Genomic DNA, 23,339 nt, shown 5'->3' with positions numbered 1-23,339 from the left:
GACGGCGACAACGACGCCGCCGCCGCCGCCCTAACGGTCTTTCGACGGCTTCGGGACGACGCGGTGGCCCGCGGCGGCGACGCTTGTCGGTCGCGAACTGACGATCTGCTGACGCTGTGGCGGGCCGTCCGGTCCGTGTCCGAGTTCAACCGGACGCTGGAGACGACGGTGCGCGCGCTCGAAGAACAGACGGAAACGCTGCAGGCCAGCCTGCGCGACGCGGCGGCCGCGTGCGCGGCGCTGGACGCGGACCAGTCGGTGAAGAAGAGCCGGTCGGTCGTGCTGGACGACTTCTGCGCGGTCGCCGAACAGATAACAGCCCAGCAGATTAGGAACTTGGAGTTCGGCCGCATGTTGGCCGTCGACGAACGGCAAATCGGCGAGGAACTGCACAAGGTCGAGCAGCTGAAGGCCAAGATTTCCAAGTAAGGAGGCACCTGTTCGTAGTTATGTTCAGCCGCGGCCAACGTGCGATTTATTGAGTAGGTACCTAGTGCGTGCATGTTAATGGCTACTGTAACGATTTTGGCATTGTTTTGCGATTTTCTGTGCTGGGAATTAAACCGTAAATGAGTTTTCGCGTGATGTCCCGGGACAAGTCGTGGATAGCCTCCTTGTATGATACAGTTTTAAAACTGGAAATTCGGCCGTAGAAAAGTATTAGATTTAAGAGCGGGTGGTAATCCAAACATCATTCGATTTATTTTTTTTTGAATTACTGTTACAAATATTCAAAATATATTATTTGATGTTCTTCCTATACAACACAACATTGGGTAAATTTGTTTTTCTGTTCAATTCGGCTTAATGAGAAAAATCGCTATCGTTTGATTATAATTTATAATGATAGTATTTTATAATATCAGGAACGCGCACAGGGTATTTTAGTCCAAAGCGTTTATTTATTCTCAAATCTAGGAATATATATTGATTTGATCAAAAAGAAATCAGTATTTTTCAAGTCTCCCGAATACTAATATGTAGAAAGAATAGGTACCATAATTAAAAAAAAAAAATAAATAAATAAATAAATCGAGATAAAATAGTGTGAAAAAATAATCAATAGATAATTATGAGAAAAAAATAGAAATTTTAACGAGAAACTAGTTATTTTGACAATATTGATTTCTTTTTTTTGATATGATTCAAAAACGTATAACAATAAAAACTTGAAATTTTCACAGTGTTTATATTATAATTTTTTATAAATGGCATAATTTTCAACTTTTCTTGGTTCTTTTCGACAGTTTTTAAATGTAAACTAAAAATGATTCACTATGTCAACATTTTTTAAAATGTAATGCAATATCACATTAAGTTTTTTTTATACCTGTTTAGAAATTTAATATTAATAATACAAAAGCAATATTTTTTATTATACGAATTTGAAGTTCAAATTTTGATAACATTTTATACTTTAACTTTTATGTCAATTATGATAATAAAATTCAAAAATATAATGCAAATATCTTGCACCTTTCCAAACGCTTTATAATATTACTATATTAGGTGTACATAGGTTAAGTATATAATGTTACTAATTTTATTTTAGGAAAAAAGAGAAAAAACAAAGACTTCTCGAGCAAACAAACAGTGTGAAAAGTCAGTTGGAAGTATACAAAAATCGCTACGAAGACTTAAAGAGGAAAAGAACTCTTCTTGACGAAAATCTAAACGCGATGAAACGTTCGCCTAGCAAATTAGCGAATCAATTTGAGCAACAAGGTTTTGGACAAAGAGTGAAACATTTGGAACTACTCAAAAACCAATACAACCAACTAACTAATGTAAATTCGTTATACATTTGATACATTTTTTCATATATATTATTGTAGCTAACGACAAAACACATTGTTTTTGATATCCAATCCAGAAAATTTTGACAAATGGTGACTAACACACCATTAATTGTAAAGTGTATTAATTATATTTTATTGTTTTATTGAAATTGATTGTCGAAAAGCTTTATACAGCTTACCTATAAATGTATTTGTTGCTTAACAGTGTCAACTCTCATAAGTCAATATTTACACAAAAGGACTTTTGTCATTTATCATACCATTAGTTAACTAATTACTAAATATTTTGCTAATTTATACTAATATTATAATCAATTATAGATTGAAACTTGTTAATTTTTTCAATAATTAAACTCATGTGTTAAAACGACAACTGTTCTAATATCCCATGCATATAACAAATAATATTTTTTTTAAACAATAATGCAGTAATCATGATAACATTAATATAACACTAATGAGTTGACATGATTTTTCAGAAAAGAGAAGCATTAAAATTGAAAATTCAAAGTCAACAACAGGTGGTCAAGACACCTCGTCGAATAAATACAATTTGCGATCCCTAGTCACATTATTTATACAGTTTGTTTGATTAATGTATTGATTTTAACAAATATTTTTGTACATTTAGGTGTCTTCAAAGCTTTATTTTCTACTAAACCAGGCTAAAAGTTTAATAAGAATTTTTATACTTAAACTTAATATAATTTTACCTTTTATTTTTTATTTAGATTATAATACTCTAATTAATTTACTTTCCAAAATAATTATGTTACTTTTATTTTTAAATTAGTTAACTTTAGATTATAACATGAGCATAATAGTTTTATAAAAGAATTATACATTGATTGAAGCAAAAATGTTTATTTTAAGTTCATTTCGATAATAATACTATTACATAAACGTTTGCTTTTTGTTCCATTGTCCATAAACTATTGTTATTATCGTGATTATTTTATAATTATTATAATTAATATATATTATGCACAAGCACATTAAATATGCTACATATGCTTATTATTATTACAAATTGTACAATAGTTTAATTTTACATTACAATCAATGTCAAACATACAATGCATGTAGTTAACATAAGTAAACACAACAAATGACGATCTTAAAATACTTAAAAATATTACTAAAAGCGCATCAAGCACAGCATATGCAAATATATTGTAAAACAATTTTATGTTAAAATTTTATTTTAATCATCATAATACAATATAAGTCTTCCACTTAGAATGCTAAAATTTAAACACTATTAAAAAAAAAAAAAAAAAATTATATAATAATAAAATTTAAACTAAACTAAAAAAAAAAAAAAAATGGAGTAAAAACTTGTGTAAAACGTTTAATAATACAATCACAGAGTTAACAATGTATTCCATAACCAATGGTACACATTCTTTTAATGGGGGTACTCAAAATTTATCATAAAAATGCCTCCATTTCATTATAATATGTTATATTCCAATGTTATTTCTGCTAAATGCATATCAGGTTCAACAATTGTAATACTAATAATATAACTACTATATAAATGAAATTTAGGTAAAATGTATAAAATTAAATATTAATAAATTTATGTTGTACACACATAATAAAATTATTTTGTTACTGTTTCAATATAAGCAATAAATCTCAATGTTAAATGTATACTAAATTAAAACAAATTAACCAATCGGTAAAATTATTTTAATTTCACACGCACCAAAAAATAAAAATAAATAAATAATTAAAATGCATGTTTATTTTTAAATTTTAGGTAAAAATTTTTCATCAAAAGCATTAATCTTTATTATTTGTAATAATAATAATAATAATAATAATAATAATAATAATAAATAATGATAAATATAAATGCTTATATACTATAATAATAACTAATAAAAATTTGTTTTTAATTGCATTCTTACTAATTTTTTTTAAAGTTTTTGATAAAAATATTTGTTGAGCTTATCGTAATAACATTCGATATATTATATCACTAGATTTTAGAAGAATAACTTATTGCAACTCTTATTTTATCAAAAGTATAGTAAAGCAAAATACATTATAAGAACATTTGCTCCCAGTAAGTTATTTTAAGCTTAATTTATATTTAGTTGTACTTAAGTTATAATACACATTATGAATACTTATAATTATTTGATTTGGATCTTTTTTAGTAGTTAATGATAATTGCTAATTAAATTTAATACGGTATATATTAATTTAAACGTAATTTTTCAGGTAAAAGGGCTGGGTAGATGAATAAAAAGTAAAATTTGTTATTATGGGTTATTTGATGAGAGCAAAAAGTCCTAAATGTAGATAATAGTTATAATTTTCATTAAATATAATAAAGTTGGTATGCTAAAAAATTGAATATTAAAAATAAAGCTCTATGATTTTGTGTATTTTGTACTATGTATAAAATAATTTAGGAACAGTGTGCAATATATTAGCTATTAGGATTCACTTGATAATTGGAAATAATATTATTTTCAGACTTTGAAAAAAATTAGTTTTATTTATGACTGAATTTTAATCAAACACTTTTAATATCACAACATTAAAACATTAAGCTGAATTATAGCAAGTAGTGAAATACAACATCACACAAATGGTTTTGCAAAAAATTAAAAAATAAACAAACAATATTTCTTGCATGTATTACGATTCTTATCCGAGGAGTTTATCACAACTCTTTGGACCAATATAACATAATTTCAAATTACATCAATAATTTAGTGAAGTATTTGATTGAGCAATTAATTTACCATTTCGTTGTTTAATATAAATACAAAAAACTATACAATTAAATGTAAAACGTGTTATGCTACATTACATTATTACAATAATGTATTGCTTAAATTTACTTATATTTCAATTATGAAAGACAAGCCAATAAACACAAAATTCTAGAAAAAAATACAATGAAATACAGTGTTAAAAAATTAATTCGGGATATCAACCAGATGAATTTAGAATTACAATAGTTTCAAGTGACACAATTATATAAACATAATCCTTTTATAAGTAAATTACATTTGAAATAATGAAATAGATAGTACTGAACAAATTAATATATATTCAACATTTTTAAACATTTTATTATATAACTTATTTTTGAGTTACCTAACAGTTAATATTAGGTAGGAAGGTATAATAGAGTAGGACTAATATGTAAGAGAATCTATTATTTTTATTTGTTTTCCTATTATAGAAATTACCATGACCCACAAATCTGTGTAACATAAATACTTAGTATAGTTGGAATTCGACTTATCTTTATAGTATTTTATTTTTGTTATTTCAGTATAAATATTATTTATTAAAATACACAATCATTAAAAATAAAATTACAACAAAATAAATATTGTTAAATATTCCAATAAAATAAATTACATATAATAATACTTAAGATACTTCACGCAATGGGTAACATATGACATAATAGTGACAAACAACTAAAAGTTTAAGAAAAATAAAAAGAATCCCTAAATAAAAACTTTGGCAATCACTTACAAACAAAGATTTGATTCTGAGAAAATCAATTGTTTGAAATGTAAAAAAAAATTAATAAAAAACATTTAGCAGTCTGTCATGCGTTATTGTATTTAAAACAATTTTAAATAATGAACGCTTATTGCTACATGATACTTATAAAACGTTTACTTTACGTTATTTAAACGGTTATATTTTTAGATTTAAACTGTGTGAGAAACATCATAAAAAATAATAATTAAAGACTAACGAGCCTGAAGATCGTTAATATAAAAACTAAAGTACAGAAAGCCAACAATAAAGAAATTTAATTTTATCAATTGAAAAAAAATAATAAATTAAAATTCATAATGAATATGTAATAATTATGTATGCGTGTTATTACATAATACAAATTTTGTTTCTTAATAAGTATAACTAAACAACAAATTTTCTCAGCTATCGAAATTATTTAACGTAAAATACAGAGGTTTTTATAAATACATAATCAGTCATTGCGAGTTACACATTGAAAATAATAATTAACTTATATCCTATGCGAATCAATTAAAAAGTCGATAGAAACCAACATTTTAAAATGGTTCTTAAATTGTGAACTAATTGGTGTTCAATAAACCTAACTGTGATTTATAAAACATTTTCGTTGTAAATATTTATATATATAAATATATACTTATCATATATGTACATAATACCTTGTAATCCAATAATCTCCTTTTCGTTTGAATGTACACGGGTGTGATTTAAAATTGAATCCTAATATAACAATTTAAATGTTAGTATAAATATACACAAATAATAATAGAATGAAATATTATAAATAACCTTAACAAAAAAAAAAAGAAAAAAAAATTAAATTAATTTTCTTTAATTTAACTCCAATGGCTACTATTTGGTCGTAGGGAATATAAAAACACTCACTGCTAATTGTTGCATAAACACTTTACCATCTAAGCAATTTTTTTTTAAGGTTTATTTATTTAGAAATGTTAGATGGTAATGTTGCAGATCTTTGATGAACAGAACTTCCGGGAAAGAGTTTTAATGTGGATCGAGTCGATTCTCTGTAAAGTAATTTAATATAATTTTATTATAATCACTTTTTGTGATATTAAATAAACAAATATGATTAAACAATTAAATTAACCTAGGGGATATTTTGGAACCATCTAGATTAGTATTGGCTTTGTATCCACACTTTTGGATTTTTTTACTTAGTCTCTGCACCCACAATTTTTGATCATCTCGACTAGGCGCTAAGATCAATAGCTCCTTGGCAGATGTTGGATCATTATGCAGCTTGCACGGTGCAATCGCATCTTCTTTACGTTCAAGATGTTCTTTATGAACTTTAATTCTGCAGCCTATCATAAAAATATAATCAATTCAGTCACATTGATATTTTTAATGACATTTTTAAGTTTTACAACATACTTCTACACTCTAGTGCTGGTGGAGGTCTAAAAACATTTGACAATGGTTTGGGACATACTTCACAATTTGTTGGCATGTGGAACGATATTTGAACAAACTCATGTCCTTTTAATGTAATTGTACCGGGTTTTTCATCCACAGTGCTTGTTACACTTGTACTTCTTGATAGATGTTCTGGACCAGACTCATTAGGTCTTCTAGCCTCACCTTCACCTGCATACAAAAGCTAAAACCAAATAAAAATACAACTTCAATTTAATTAAAAAGAAACGGTAAAAACAATGATTATATTGAATACATAATGTAATCACACACTTAGAAAAATATTACTTCCTTAAAAAAAGCCTGCATCAAACCTTTTTAATAATATGCTTACAACTCAACACATACGAATATGAAATGAGTTTGCGGTAATCAATGATGTGATGTCAACATTTTCAAGGGGATTTGATATATATTGTTTTCAAGGAGTTTAAAATAAACCATAGACTATGTACTTTTGTACGAGGTGTTTATATGTATCCACGTGGTTGTGAGTAATCATTAGTGTGAGTGATTGCTATATAAAACAAACAGCATATGCTCATAGCGTTCCTGCACTTACATGCATGTATCGACAATCCACTAGTCAAGAAATTATTTTCTTTTTATAAAATTATTATCAATTTTTAGCCAGTTGTATTAACTAATTTATTTATTTTATAACATTTTAAAAAAAATTTAAATTTACAACAAAATTTACTAGAAAAGGTCCTTTAATTTTTAAAGGTTCAATTTAAAAAGAATGAAGTAGTTGTTTTTTTTTAGTAAATTTCAAAACTTAGGTAAAGGTTTACATCTCTAAAAAAACAAAATATATTCCCTTACGTTTATTACTTCATTGTTCCAAATGTTGGTGTTTTACTTTATGAATGGTTACATTTTTGTGTTTGTCTAAACTAATATATTGAGTAACATTAAACTATTTTCCACTTCCTAATTTAAAGTTACAATACCTACAGTATAAGAAATTTATCATTGGCACCTAATTTTGACACAAAACGTAATCTAGCTATTTAAATAGTATTATGGCTTTTAACATTTTGTTATAAAAACAGTAAAATATAGAGATTTATGAATATTTTCAAATACATTTAAAATACAAATAAAAGTAGGAATGAAAGTACATTAAATTAACAACAGAACTGCAAGTTTGACACTAAATACTAAAATATTAATAATCAACAAATCAAAACAATTAATTATTTTATTGTCATTTCTAGGAATTTTATCTTCTTATTGGGGATTACATGTAGGTAATAGACAAATGGATAACAATGTGTCATTTAATGCATTTAAAATGTAAATAATATAAATATATAATATTTAATTAATTAATAACTAATTATTATAATTCATATTTTAAAAGGAAATATGTAAAATTAAATTCAAAAATAAAATTATGTCTCTAACAGCAATAACATACTTAAGGTTTGTTTCAAAAAACAAAAATAATCTAAATAATATGTAATACAAAATTACAGATTTGAATTTATTACATACTTGGAATATTCTAGGAATGTCTTTAGCATCTGCTCGAATAACATCGCCTTGAGTTACAGATCGTACATGAAACACTTTACTAGAAAATACAATTTGACAAACAATAAAAACATACAATATCAAGTTTGCAAACTATAAGAGCTTACTTCAAATTTATAATTAATATAGGATCAGTATTTTGCTTATCACTTTCAGAATTGTAGAAAAATATTTTCTTTGATGATACTACAACATATTGCTTTTTCCAACCATGTCGTCTTATATTTTGTTTGTTTGGAACTGATAACCAGCCTTCTAATCTGGATTCTACAAAAAATTACATTCATTTAACATTGAGCAATTTTTATTTTAAATGAAAACTAAATAACATGTGCAATACAAACCTTGAGTGTATATATCAATGTCATCATTGTCAGCACTACTTAGTGATGCTGTCTCACTACCCAAGTTGGTTAATTTTCCTTGAAGTTGTTCAATTTCTGAATCTTTTGAATCAAGTTCCATTTGAAGTCTTAGTTTACTAGCGTTTTCATCTACCACTTGCGATTGAAGTTCTTGAAGCTCTTTTTGCCACTTTGTAACTTCTTGATTGTATTTTTCTCGTTCCTAAATATATATTATACTTAGAATTTATGTTAATCGGAACAATATAAATATCTCATATTTATTAATTATGAAATTCATAACATAATATAAAAAAAATGAATAAATAGAAATTTGATAAAGATACTTGTAAAATATCAGAATATTTGGTTCAGCTTCACAAAAATAATCAATTTTAGGATTAAGTAAATTATAATATAGTCAGAATAAACCATTAAATTGATTTCTGAGTCTGTAAAAATGAACTTTGGAGTCTTAACAGTTTTATTTTAAAATAATCATATAGTAGGTTACTAATTCAAAAATTATTTGACAAGAGAGAAATGCAAAACTCATTAACATGAGTTAAGTCCCCATTATTTTTTTTTTATATTGAAAATCTATAATTGAGAAAATTCAGTAGTAATTAAGGGATATTCTTAGATTAATATAAAAGTTGTTTTATTTAAAAAATATTATACTAAGATTAATTCATACAATCATTAATATAACTTTATAAAATATCAATATTTTATTTTATTAATTTCTTCAATATACCTGCGTCAATTCTTGCTGTAATTTTCTACATTCTTTCTCCTTTCTTCGCAAATCGGCGGATGACACTTTACTCTTTCCTTTAGTTGTATTGTCTTTACGATTCATGATTTCAGCTAATTTATTAACAGCTTGTGCTTTCAATAGCTGTTCTTGTTTAAGTTGTTTTCGAAGTTTTTCAAGTTCCTCAATGAAATTCTTTTTACTTTCTATGAAACAATTTGTACATTAATGCTTTAGTATTATATGAAAAAATGGATTTAATATAAATATGATGAAAGATATTAATATATCAAAATTTAACATTATATCTTACCTTCTTGAATTATAGTTAACTGGGTTTTTAACTCTTCATTATCTTTAATCAATTGCTCCATTTTTTTCTTCAATTCATTTTCTATTTCTCTCAACTAAAAAATAGTTTACTTTAATTTATTATAAATTATAAAATATTTTATAGCTTACGTTATTAAGGGTAAATTCTTTTGATTCCAAGTCATTACGATGCCGATTTTGACTGTCTCTTAGTTCTAGCTCTCTCATTGTTTTTTCCTTATCAAGATCTATAATAGTTTCCTCAGCTATAGATCTAGCAAGTGCTTCACTATCAGCTCTAGCTAATGCTATTTGTAATTGATGAGCTAGTGAGCCACGTTCTTCTTCCAACTCGGCAGTGCCCTTTTCTCTATCTTCTACTTCTTCACGAAGTTCAGCAGCTTGAGTCTTATACAAAGTCTATGAAATATTCAACATAATATCGATATTAGTCACATATAATTATTTACTAGATATATACAATAGTTTACTGAAAAATATTGTTCTGCTTCTAATTGGTCTTGTAGTTCTTTCATCTGTAAATCAGTCACTGAGTGTTCAGTCTTTAATTTATGCAGTTCTTCTTCAATAGCACGTTTATTTTCTCTTAATAAAGTGACTTCTCGCAATAATTGTGCTTCTCTAGCACGTAACTGTGTCGCTTCAGATATGTGCACACCTAGTTCAGATTGTAAAGCAGATTTTTTTGATAATTCTTGATCGATTTGAATATGTAATGCTTTGCTCTAAAATGATCAACAAATTTTGTATAAAAATGTAAATAAATTTTTAAATTTAATAGCATACTTTTTCCACTTCTTGTCGATGTTCACCTTCAAGTTTTTGAAGCCTCTGTTGTATTTGACGATAATCAACAGAAAGCATTGATATCTGACGCTCTTTTTCTTGAGTAAGGGAGTCAGCTTTTTGTCTGGCACTCTTTTCTTCATTCAATTTAGTTTGAAGTGCTGAAAAATAATATTTATAATATGATTTAAAAAATTGTTCTATCGTCAATATATTTACATGCACCATTTTTTTTACCTTTAAATATATAATCCATTTTAACTAAAGCATGAAAACAAAATAAATGGATTTAGCTAATATTAACAATACTTTTGTCTTATTTTTTGAAAAAATATAATTCAAACAATTATATTTTTAGAATTTTTAAATTGAAATGATTTATAAATATTTGGGGTAAAATAAAACTTTATTAAGTACAAAAAAAAAAAACTAATTTTAAAATGTGTTAGTTAACAAATAATAAAACATTTTTGCGGTTTTTAATTTACTTACTAATTAATTATTAAATACTAGATATATCTAAATTATTATAATTTGATATTTAGTCTTGGTCAATTTATCTAATTTTTAAAGAATTTTAAAAATTAAAAATCTAAAAAACACTAAGTAGGAAATAATCACACACTCTTATATCAATAATGAAGTTAATAGAATTTCATTCTAAAAATGTTATCATTTTTATTAAAGTAAATTTTAAAAAAATACACACATACCTTTCACTATTTCAAGATTAGCTTGCTCATTATTTACTAATCGACTTTTTTCTGTTTCTTCGTGAGCCCTCACTTCTTGTTGATATCTGTTTTGAGCAGTTTTTAATTCTAACACTAAGGATGCACATTCTTTTTCCAATTCTGATGTTCTTTCTCCAAGTTGTCTATTGTCTTCACTTAATTTTTGTTCTCTCAATTTAGAGCGCACAAGATCAGCTTGACAAGCTTGCAAACGACCTTAAAACAATATTTGATGAGTATTCAAAATCTTTAACTATATAATTCATATAGATACAAAAAAATATTAAACCTAGTAATTTGACATAAAATCACATAATGGTAACACATAACAATTTTAACTTTATTAAAATAACTACTCATACATGAAATGCAGTTTTCATCGAAGATTGAAGAAAAAACAGATTTTTTTATCACATTGTCAAAACTTAAGTAATATTTTTAAAACTCTTTATAAACATTTAATTAAATCATCTCATATATTTTTAAAAACTATAAAATATAAGATATGCTAAACTCCCACTACCATCCATGAATTAAAAATTAAACACTATAAAAATTAAAAAATTAAATGCATGCTTATATTTTTCTAAGCTGTGATACATATTCAACAACTATGCTAATAGAAAAATAATAAAAATTTATTTAACAGCCTAAACACAATAATTGACCTTTATATAATCAAGAAACCTCCTCAACATTCTTAAGAAACCATAATTATCAAATTAATTGTTTACATTTAAATGAATAATCAGTTATTATTTAAAATAAAATACAATAATTTGCTTTTTATAGAATAGATACAAATGTTACTAGTTTTAAAAATCTATAAATGTGAATGTAAAAAATGAAAATTTATATGTTAGTAATAAATAATGACCTGAGCTTTTTTTTGTTATATATAATAAAACATTTTTCCACACACGAAGTAGTTAAATACTATTTATAATGTATATCTGTCATATATATATATATATATATATAAATTTTTTTTTTTGTACAGTCTATAAACAATAATTTTTATAATAAAAACAAGGGAAAGGTTATAAAAAGATGAAGACAGACAATGTGAGAGAAGAAACCAATCAATATTGGGATTTTAGGGTCAGTTATATATGAAAATTAAATATATAAACATATATGTTTTGAATATTATATATTATATATCTATAGCATAAAAACAACAATATTATCAGTTTCACATTATCTTATATTGTTAACAAAGTACATAATGTTTTTACCTTCAAGTTCCAATTGTAAATCTCGCAGTGAACTTTTTTCTTGAGATAATTGACCTTGTAATGTTGCTAATTCTTCGTGCAATGTGTCACGATTTAATTGCAAATTAGTTAACATTGTTTGTAGTTCAACAACCATTCTTTCATTAGCTGCTTTGGCAATTCCCAATTCTGCCGCTTGTTTACGAAGTTTAGTACAAGTATCTGTTTCAACTTTTAGTTTTTCGTGTAAATCGGTCATCTAAAAGTATAAAAAAAATGCTATTAAACAAAACAAAACAAAATTAATTCTGATTAATTTACCTGTTTTTCAAGGGAATTTATTTTATCATTATGTTGTTGGTTATTGTTCATCTCTTTTGTTCTTTTATTTTGTTCCTCATCAAGTTTTCTTTTCAATTCTTGTAATAATGATTCTGTTTTTCTACGCATTTCACATTCATTGTCAGCTTTTCTTTGTGCCTAAAAATATTATAAAACATAATCAAATTGTAAATAAAAATAACATAATAGACAATAGTTTGATTTGTTTGTTAACAAACAGCTTTTTATTACATAAAAAGTGTATATTATATTAAAATATTTACATCTCTCAAGTCTTTGTGGAGATTAGAAATAGAAGTATTTAAAGCTAATGATTTTTGTTTCAAAAGTGATTCTCGATCTGCTCCATCTTGTAACTGCAGTAATAGTTTACTATTCTGATCACGTATAACTAATAATTCTTTTCTTTCGTTATCCAATTCCCTTTTAAGAACAACTATATGCGACGTTTCTTTCTGTAAATATTAAATGTTATACAATTTTTTACTAATTATCCATTAAAAATATAGGTTTATGGTATAGTTGCAAGTTAATTAAATTTTAGATACTACAACATAGTTCAGTATAAAGCTTAGCTTAAATTCTAAAAATATAATGAAAATGATTAAATTTATCCAAATCTAATTAAATTAATTTACTCACACAATCCACCTTTATATAGCACCGCACATGAAAAATAATAAAATAGAAATGTTAATATTGAAATCAAGCGTTTAAAAAAATTATTAAAGTAAGATTTTAAATACAATATTTATCTATATCAAAAGTGGTTTTGGCAATGATTAGTAGTTTAAATATTTCTTATTTAATACTTAAAAATTAAAATAATAATAATAGATTAACAGTATTTTTTATTTGTTAATATAATAAAAAAAAAAAAAAATATTTAAATTTTAGCGCAATCTATTTTATCTTATCTACTACAACTAGGATACATCCAATTTTAACCTCAATAAAATAGACTACAAAAAGTCAACTATATTTTTATATAATTTATATATATATTATTTTCTATTGTTGTAGAATAATATAAAATATTAATTAAAAAAACAAACCAACAACTTTGGTTTCTTAAATATAAACAAGTAAAATCTTAGATTGAAAAGGAACTTTTTATACAAAATAAAATTTTGATCTTCAAATAAAATACCTTCTGAAATTAACTATTTTGAAATATTAAGAATTCATGCAAGTTCTATTATTACGATAATGTCGATAATTGAAATAAAATTACATACATCATATTTCTTCTAATAAAATATTATAATTTGTTATGGAAAGTATATCATGAAGATAATTATAGGATGTATCGCTAGTATTGTATTAATTTATATTAATCCATAAAAGATATTCACAGAAATAGATAAAATGTTTATAAATAAATTAGTTTTACTTAAACTTACAGTATCGGGTAAACATTCTCCATTTGTTACATTGTTCCCCAATAACCTAAAAATAGATAATAATAAAAAAAATAATCAACCCAAAATTACTTTAATAGTTTTGAATAATTAATGTAAATAAAATAAAATAAACTGACTGATAATCTCTAGAATAAGTGAATCCTACAAATGGTAAATGATTTCCAGCAAATGCTTTAGGAACAGGAAAATTTTCTTCTGGCCCATCATCTTTTTCAACATCATCAAAGTTACTTGTATCATCATCACCATTTAACTCTGGGACAACAGGAGGCACGCCTAAATTTTTAACTGATATTATAGACTTCATAACAAACATAATAAATTTTAATTATCTCTTACAATCTCTTAAATTATCAAAACTCCACTGATCATTTTGAAAAAAAGGATGATCTTTAATTTCACTGATTCCATTTCTTCCAAGACGTTTTTTTCTGAAAGAAATAAGATGGTAAATTATACAAAATATCAGTGTTATAAAATTCTGGAGTATGTTCCTAACCTATTAGTGAGGAATGCGTAGATCAAAGATTTAGCATTTTGGGATATTTCAATATCAGAAGGAAAACTTAAGGAATTTTTATGGTCCATTATTTTACTGTATGTTCCAACAAGTGAATCTGCATAGAATGGAGTATCCCCAATGAGCATCTCATAGACAAAAACGCCAACGGACCACCAATCACACTCTCTACCATAAACACCATGATCTCCTGTCCCAGTTCCACCTTGAGATTCTAATACTTCTGGTGATATGTAATCAGGTGTTCCAACAGCTGTGTCAGATCTAACCATCCCATCCTAAATATTTAAAAAATAAATTACAAATAACAAAATAAACAAATGAATTTACTGTATATTAATTACCGATCCCATTCTCATACACGTTCCAAAATCGGCTAGTTTTAAATGTCCGTACTTATCCAATAGCATATTATCAGGTTTGACGTCCCTAAAAAATATAAATGTTTAGTTAATTGATTATTATTTTATTTACTATCATAACATTGAGTACCTATGCACAAATCCCATTGAATGAATTGCATCCAATGCTAACACTACTTCAGCACAATAAAACTTTGCCCATTTTTCGGGAACATCATAATTGGACATTAAATTAACTAGATCACCACCTAAAAAAAAAAAAATTTAGTTTCAAAAATAATTTTTCACTTGTGTATAACAAAAAATTATAATAATTTTATACCTGGCATATAATCCATAACCATATATAAATATTTATGATCTTGAAAAGCAAAATGAAGTTGAACGATCCACTCTGAATTTGCATGTGCCATGATATCACGTTCTTCCCAGAAAAATGCTGAGTCTGATCGCTTTATCTATTTAATAAATAAATATTCAAATTATACAATGAGAAATATGAAATATTATAAAATATGTGTTATGTATATATAAAAAACCAATTTTATATAATGAAAAGTTATAATATCCTTGAAAAAGAAAAACATACCATTTCAAATTTACTCAACAGTTTCATGGCATACACTTTGTTATTTGATTTATGACGCACCTATAAATAAAAATATAAACACATTTATTTTAATAGGTGTGGTATAAATTAAATTTGATATTTTAATAGATGTTAAAAATTCAAATTAAACTATTACAGTATATTATTTATTTATTTGTGAATAATTTTAACATTATTATTAATAGTATATTAAAAATTATTAAAGATTAAATATATATTTAATTTATGCTTACTAAGAAATAAAAATAAGATATACACAGAAAATCTTTAAATTTTATTATTTTAATAGTGTAATTAGGTTTACATTTATTGAAACTGTTTTCATTTGTTGTTAGGATTATCTTGGGAATATATAAATATCCAATGTGTATTATATTTTTCATACTAAGAGTATGTTGAACACTCATTCTACATATTATGTCTTTGTCTCATACATAGGTATCATAACTAATTTTCGGACTGGATTCTTACTACAGTTTCATTTTAATTAGTATTAGATTTAATTTATATAAGAGAGTATAAAAAAATGCTAGAACAGTTTTTTTAGATATTTTTATTTTTTTAAATAAAATACATAAATAAATACAAATGTTTACGAGTTGTTACAACACACGCTTGTTTAAAGAATATAAACTGTGTGATTGGGTGAAATATATTTTCCAAATACTAAAACAAATTTATTGCAGTTATGTTAGATATTGAATGTAGTACTATAATATATATCTCATAAAATACATTTATAATAACCTACTACCTATATAACTAAAATTATATACTCACTAGTTATAATACTGGTAAAATATGACGAGGTTTAAGGAGCATGTGGTGAAACTAGAATAGAATTTCTGGAACTGGAAAAGTTGTTTTGGATTTGATGACTAGAATGAAAGGATAGTAAGAGGTTTATGAGTTCTGCAATGAATTGAATTTTAAAATAGTATATAATAGTATGTAATAGGAAAAATAGTTAATTTTATACAATCGGAAATTTTTTAAATTATTATTTTTTGAAGAATAAGTGAGAAAATGCTATTTTTATTGGTTGTAATTTATTTTTATCTAAATTGATCAATGCATTATTATACAGAATCCACATTAATTGTCCAAAAATTAAAATTAAATAATTCAGCATGATACTTACCAATTGAACTTCGCCAAAAGCTCCTCTTCCAATAACTTTAATAAGATTGAAATCATCAGGTTTCATACGTAATTGACAAATATCAGATGCAAATTTATCATCTATAAAACATTGTTATTAATAATATTAAAGATTTATTTCAAGAAAATACTCATAAATAACAAAAAATAATTAATATATTTATAAATTATAAATATTATATAGAAAATAAACAATAATAGTGCATTTAGTTTGAAATAATTTTTACTGTGAATTATATTAATTTCTATAATATACAATACTAATTTGTAATAATTTTTGATGAAATGATAAAATATCAAAATTTGAGAATTTTTTATATTGTATGTACCTATACTAACTTTTATCAACAAGAAATAATCAAATAATTTTACTTTAAAAAGTACCTATTAATAAAAAATTTTAATTAAGGAAAAAACTAACTTAACAAGAATCAGCTGTAACAAAGTTAATACAATATAGAATTATTTTTTCAAATCATCAGGATAATATAAATATTTACCAACTACCTGTTTGTTTACAAATAAAAATATTTAATGTATCTTATTATAATTTTTCAGACTTATATTTTATATAAATAGTTTTGTATAAAAGACTTAGGCATTTTGAAATTAAATTTATTTTATTGGTATACATACATTACACTAATATTCAAATAATTATACAAAAGAATATAGCATTGATACAAAATTTTGTATTTAATTTAATTACTTACATCTTTGCATAAATGCTTCGATATTTTTCATTCGTTTAACTGCAGGGTGTTCACAATCAGCCACTAATGCTTGTACAGTGTCCTATAATTAAAATTATTAGTATATATTTTGTTGTTTATTAGTTTATAATTAGTAGAAACTAATGTTCATTAAAAATAAATGAATAACCGTTTAAAAACTTTTCCCAATAGATAATTCTAAATAATGGATGGTTTTTTGAATACAAATTATAAACTTACAACTAATTTTATTGAACCCTATGAAAACCAAAAAAATTTCAACGATTAAAAATGTTAAATATTTAAAAGTTTCTTGGTATTTAAATTATATTTTCACTTATGATTATTAACAAATAATAAACCTGTAAATACAGTTAATTTTGAATGACATAACTTATCTATAATTTGCAGTAAGAAAACAGGGTTTTCAAGAATGAAAACTGTAAGAATTTTAATAGTACTAAAATCACTAAATAAAATTATCAAAGAAAATTTGAAGGGAATAATAGAAAATAATTTATTTTTAGTTTTTCAAAGTTAGTGTAACTTTTTTGTATTTTTTAATGAATTATTTAAAATTAGAGGGTTAATAAATCAAATTTTCAAAAATGCTAAAACAGATGATGATTTTTTAAAACATTTGAAAATTTGGTGATTTTACAAAAATTCCAAGACACTGATTTTGATTCACATAAAATTATTATTTTTAAATATTCTTAAAATATACACAAGCACCATATCACCACATAATTGCATGGTTTAGGCAATTTCAACTAAATAAAAATGTTGTAATTTAATAATAAATATAGGCAAATAAATGCTATAAAATAATAAGGCTAAATTTATGATCCAAAATTATTTTATAGTAGGTTAAAATCAAAAAAATTGATATAAATTATATTTAAAAAGAAATCATACTCATTAAATAAATTTCAATAAATTTTGCTTGAAAGAGGAAGACAGAATACATTGGACTTCAATTATCAAAATTATATTTCTAAACATCTAAACCCCATAATATAATACTAATTTAAATATGATCAATTCTAACAGTTTTTTTTTTTTTATTGTTTTTGTCTTAAACGTAACCATTTAGTAAATAATTACTATTTTATAAACAATAATTTAATATCCTAGATAAATACTATTATATTTTAGAATTTAGATACAATTAAGTTTGTTGTACAATATAATATTTTTAATCATAAAAATACTTTAAAGCAGTGGTTCATAAACTTTTATAGCTCATGCATCAAACAAAAAAAAAATAAATAAATAAATAAATAAATAAAAAAATTTAATTGCATCTCCCTTCAATAAACGAAAAAAAATTCATTATTGTATAGTGCTGTAATAATTTATTGTATACTATATACAATATCACCTCATGTCTTATCTGCATTTTACAGTTTGAAAACTGTTGCTTTAAAGTAAAATTTTAAAAACTGTACAAATGTGATTGAATAAAATACTATTAATTTAATTCATGTTAAATAAGTTTCAACATTTTAAAATTTATTAGGTATTCGAAAAAAAAAATGGAAATATTTCTAATATATAATTCATAACATTGTTAAGTTTTTAAGTGAAACTCATTATTTGTAGCTGTTTTAATTTTTAAACTGTTGTACAGTTATAATATGCAATTTTTTTTAATAATAATTTTTAACTCCACCTTAAAAATAAGAAATATAGGTATAGGTAATGTATTACTATATTTATTAGCTATATATTTGATATTATTTTATACCTATAATTTATAATTCACTTTACCATAGCACTTAATTTTATCTTAGTAAATATTATTAATGTTATAGGTGAGAAGATAAATTTGTGTGATGAATGGTTGTCAGAAAAGTCATTATGTTTAATGACATAATTCTTATCTGAGAATTGATATATGAGGTCAATGTTACACAATTAAAAGCATATAGTAAATATCTATAAATGGCATATAAACTTTGTTATATATATGTACCACTCTAAATAGTAAATGCTATTATGAATAAATCTTTTGTTTCTATTTTATTAAGATTATCTAATTCCATATGTTACTAAAAAATATATTTTACTAATTAATTCATATAATAAGATTTTCAGGAATTTAATAAAATGATAATTAAGTTTTAAGCAATATTCTGATACATATTATTGTGTATTTAAATGAATTATATGATAAATAGATGATAATACAATAATATATTATGCGTAATTAAAATGCCATTATAAAATATGCAAGTCAAATAAAAAGAACTTAATTTTTTTTTTTATTAAATAAACACTGTTTTAAATTCCAAATAGTTATTTAGTAAATGCAAATGGTTGATATAGCTACCTAATGAATTAATATATTATTATAATAGTAATAAAATAAGGAATTGGGTATTTTTTTGTTAAAAAATGCACATAAATATTTTTTTTAATCTAACAAACATTGGTATCTCATGTTACATTCCATAAAATTTGATTTTAAATACATAATATTTGTTAGTATTTATATGAATGTTTTATTAATATTATAAAAAATGTATTTATATTTATTTACATTTATAGCTTTAATTTTTTTCTGTGGGATTTAAGCATATTAAAATTTATAGAGCAATTATAAATTAATAATAATTTTTATTGATAAGTTATATGTTGTTATTTTTTTGGATTTTGATTAAAGTGATAAAAGTATTGATTTTACAATGAAGTTGCTTTTTTTTTCATTCATCATTACTAATAGAGAAGCAGTAAAAATGCTTCAATATTCAACATTGTTTGTAGGGAAGTGAATTTGGTTGGTACTTGAAGAAGCAGATCAAAATTAAAAAATTTCTAAGTACTTTTATTAGTAATTGATAAGAACATACATATTTATGCAACACCAATTAACAACATAATAAATTTTCTTTTTTGTTGTAATTCTAAAATAAATTACTTTAAATAGTTTAAACGTTGACTAGGTATATGTAATTTTCAAAATATTTTGACTGTATTTGAGCCATTTATAGACATTTGAAGTTATAAATTTCTTTTTTATACTTAAATGTATAAAATAATATGCTTGGTAAAGAGCTTAAAAATCAAATACAAAATTACTCATAAGATGTCACTAAAAGCATTAAAAAATAAGTTAAGCATAAACCTACAATAAATTTTAATGAACATTCAGTTAGAATTTGGACCTAAATATTTACACATAAAATTATGATTTAAGTTCTTTTAACATAAATCAACTAACATTAATTGTAGAAATTTGAAAAATAAAATAGATTAAATGAATAAAAAAGAATAAATAAGTATCCATTATAATTTGTTTATATAATATATTTAACAAAATAATTTTGTTCAATAACACAAAAAGCTTACAATTAAAAACTATAGATAATTAAATATTTAAATAATAAAAATAAAAGTAAAAGACATTTGACTAGGTATATGAAAATAAAATAAAATAATATTATATGAGAGGACTTTTTGTGATTTATTTTAGTACAAATGTTTTTTGAAATATATCTAAATCCTATTTTTTTGTGTATTATTAAATTTTTTACTTTTTAGCGAATTATAGATATTATTAATTTGAATAATACTTACCTATATTTAAATTATTTACTGAGAAAAATAGATAATTGATTGCTTACTAACATTAAAGATTCATATTAACATTCAACTAGATTGTTCAACTACCTATAATTTTGTGTAATAAAATTGTCATGTTTAATGTTAAAGTTACTTGGGTAGTTCTAATTTATTAAATATTTTTAAACCTTTAAATAATACTGAAAATATTTATACTAATACTTAAATATTTATATAGTACCATCAATAACATAATTTTTATAATTAAACGATTAATTAGGTAGGTAGGCACCCAAAATTCTAATTTCTGCAATATAAAATTAAAATTTTATGAGTATTCTTACCAATAAAGAATCAACATTTGAAACATTTCTTGGATCTCGTATCTTTTTCTCAAGGATTTGCAATCGCCACAACCTATCTTCTTCTTTGACAGTCTCCATCTCTTTCATTCCTAGACAAATTAAAAAAAAAAAAACATTAGTTTACATTTTTTTTTTTGTTTTGAATGGGCATTATTTTAATAACAACAAATACTTAATATTTTGATCAATGGATGATAAAAATAAAACATTTAGAATTATCACCTTAAATTTGTGTTCTGATAGATTTGTTTTGACAGGTATCTTAAGGTACCTAGTCAAGATGATATTTTTTGTATAAAAAATACTTTTGTTAACCCTAATTAATTGCACGTAATAGATTTATTTTAAATATCAAAAACACAATATAGGTATTCATAGATACTATTTGCATCTAAAATTTAAAACAAATACTTAAGTAATTAAAGATGGGTGTAAAATTATTTGATTTAAACAAAATTAAAGTGACTTGACATACACATAGGTAGGTGATGGGTACCACCGAAAAAGACTAACAAAATAAATATTTTTTAAACTCACCTTCGACGTGACCGTCTTCGAAGCTGATCGATTCTGGACACACTCGAATAATGTCGATACAATTGGTTGTCGTTCGACACAATATCAAATGCTAAAGTCAGCTGTGGGGCACGTACGCTTTGTGGAACGCATCATAATGTTTCTTTTTTAGACGTAATCGAGATTTTTCGAACACCATATATGGCATCTCACTGTGTCAGGTCCACGGCAGAAGAACACCGTCTGCGTTGCCGTGCACAACTGCGCGTGATATCGGACATTGGAATTTCACGGTACGGACCAGAAGACAAGAAACTAACTACCTACTCGAACGGTGACGACGACGGGCTTATTAGGTATATACGTATATCGATGCGAACACGACGCGGGAGACGGAGACGGTATGGTAATTATATTAAAAATAACCGAGATTGTTGGCTGAATCGAATGGCCAAAAATTCGCAATACGCGGCGGCGGCGGCGGCGGCGATGGCGACGACGACGATTAACACGAACGCGAGTTTGTAATCGCCCAAAGGGACAACTGCGAGCCGAATCGAAAAGACGAAAAGTCGAAAGCGGCGTGATAAGGACTGATGCCGTGATAAGGACCGTGCGGGCAATACGTGCTTACCACCTCCGGTGGTCGGGTTTTGTTCGACGAACAGTAGGGAATGGGAAGAATCAAAGAATGCACGCACGCACGCACGCACGCACGCACGCCCGGAGCGCGCCACGATCACAAACACACGAGTGGCACGCACGCGCACTCACTTAAACAACAACACCAATATACCGCAACGGCATCGTCGAACGGCGGTGTCTGCGGCGACGGCGAAGACGGCTATTCCGGCAGACGGTAGCATTATTAGATATTTATTATTATTTTTGTTTTGATAAAACGATCGTTGGGCCGTCCCGATCGGCCGCTAGATGCCGGGACCGACTTGCGTGGATCCACGATTCGATATTAATTATACGGATGTTGTGTCGTTGTTGCCTGCGATCTATGCGTTTTGTGTCGATCGATTTAGTTACAAGTTACATTAGTAAGTACTTAACCCGCCTATATTATTGGCTTTAATCTGTAATATCCTGTTAACCGAGTATAAGGTAAGCGTAATAAGCGGTATACGTTAAAGATATATTAAGTCCAAAATAGGTGAAAGTGTGTGGTTGAATGGTAGTGATTAGATTTTTTTTTAAATCACAACTAGAAAAATTTATACAATTTTGTAACATACCTTACCAAATGTCCAAATTACACCAATTAACGCAACTAGAA

The 23,339-nt window shown here is 25.2% G+C and overlaps 2 protein-coding genes across 4 annotated transcripts in view; one reads left to right on the top strand and one right to left on the bottom strand.

The window, feature by feature from the left end:
• The window catches only part of LOC112603963, an 11,767-nt gene extending 9,236 nt beyond the window's left edge, over nucleotides 1–2,531 (top strand). The window contains exons 4-6 of the mRNA XM_025352802.1: nucleotides 3–425; nucleotides 1,553–1,787; nucleotides 2,279–2,531. Coding sequence (XP_025208587.1) covers nucleotides 3–425; nucleotides 1,553–1,787; nucleotides 2,279–2,365 — 745 coding nt within the window. The 3' untranslated portion in view covers nucleotides 2,366–2,531. The remainder of the gene's footprint in view (nucleotides 1–2; nucleotides 426–1,552; nucleotides 1,788–2,278) is intronic.
• A 3,177-nt stretch (nucleotides 2,532–5,708) lies between these two features.
• On the bottom strand, nucleotides 5,709–22,655 carry LOC112603945 (rho-associated protein kinase 2). 3 transcript variants are annotated; one of them, XM_025352771.1, is made up of 30 exons: nucleotides 22,076–22,655; nucleotides 21,518–21,627; nucleotides 17,607–17,688; nucleotides 16,874–16,974; nucleotides 15,712–15,771; nucleotides 15,445–15,580; nucleotides 15,253–15,370; nucleotides 15,105–15,189; nucleotides 14,740–15,038; nucleotides 14,580–14,671; nucleotides 14,357–14,516; nucleotides 14,220–14,265; nucleotides 13,459–13,467; nucleotides 13,080–13,271; nucleotides 12,796–12,954; nucleotides 12,496–12,733; nucleotides 11,237–11,473; nucleotides 10,761–10,784; nucleotides 10,524–10,684; nucleotides 10,208–10,462; nucleotides 9,867–10,136; nucleotides 9,718–9,811; nucleotides 9,405–9,610; nucleotides 8,648–8,870; nucleotides 8,411–8,570; nucleotides 8,265–8,343; nucleotides 6,723–6,948; nucleotides 6,436–6,652; nucleotides 6,210–6,352; nucleotides 5,709–6,044 (listed from the first exon to the last, which is right to left on the bottom strand). In XM_025352771.1, exons 2-29 carry the CDS (start codon nucleotides 21,623–21,625, stop codon nucleotides 6,265–6,267), a joined length of 4,125 nt encoding a protein of 1,374 aa, XP_025208556.1. In that variant the 5' UTR covers nucleotides 21,626–21,627; nucleotides 22,076–22,655; the 3' UTR covers nucleotides 5,709–6,044; nucleotides 6,210–6,264. The 3 variants fall into 3 exon arrangements, with proteins under 3 accessions (XP_025208556.1, XP_025208557.1, XP_025208558.1); XM_025352772.1 differs by lacking the exon at nucleotides 13,459–13,467; XM_025352773.1 differs by lacking the exon at nucleotides 10,761–10,784 and having other exon boundaries at nucleotides 22,076–22,654.
• Nucleotides 22,656–23,339: the final 684 nt, after the last annotated feature.

The sequence above is a fragment of the Melanaphis sacchari genome, unplaced genomic scaffold (assembly GCF_002803265.2).
Source record: "Melanaphis sacchari strain LSU unplaced genomic scaffold, SCAv2.0 Contig116_pilon_pilon, whole genome shotgun sequence".
In the NCBI taxonomy this organism is placed as follows: domain Eukaryota; kingdom Metazoa; phylum Arthropoda; class Insecta; order Hemiptera; family Aphididae; genus Melanaphis; species Melanaphis sacchari.
Note: the sequence above shows the minus strand (reverse complement) of the source record. Positions and strands in the feature narration are given on the sequence as shown.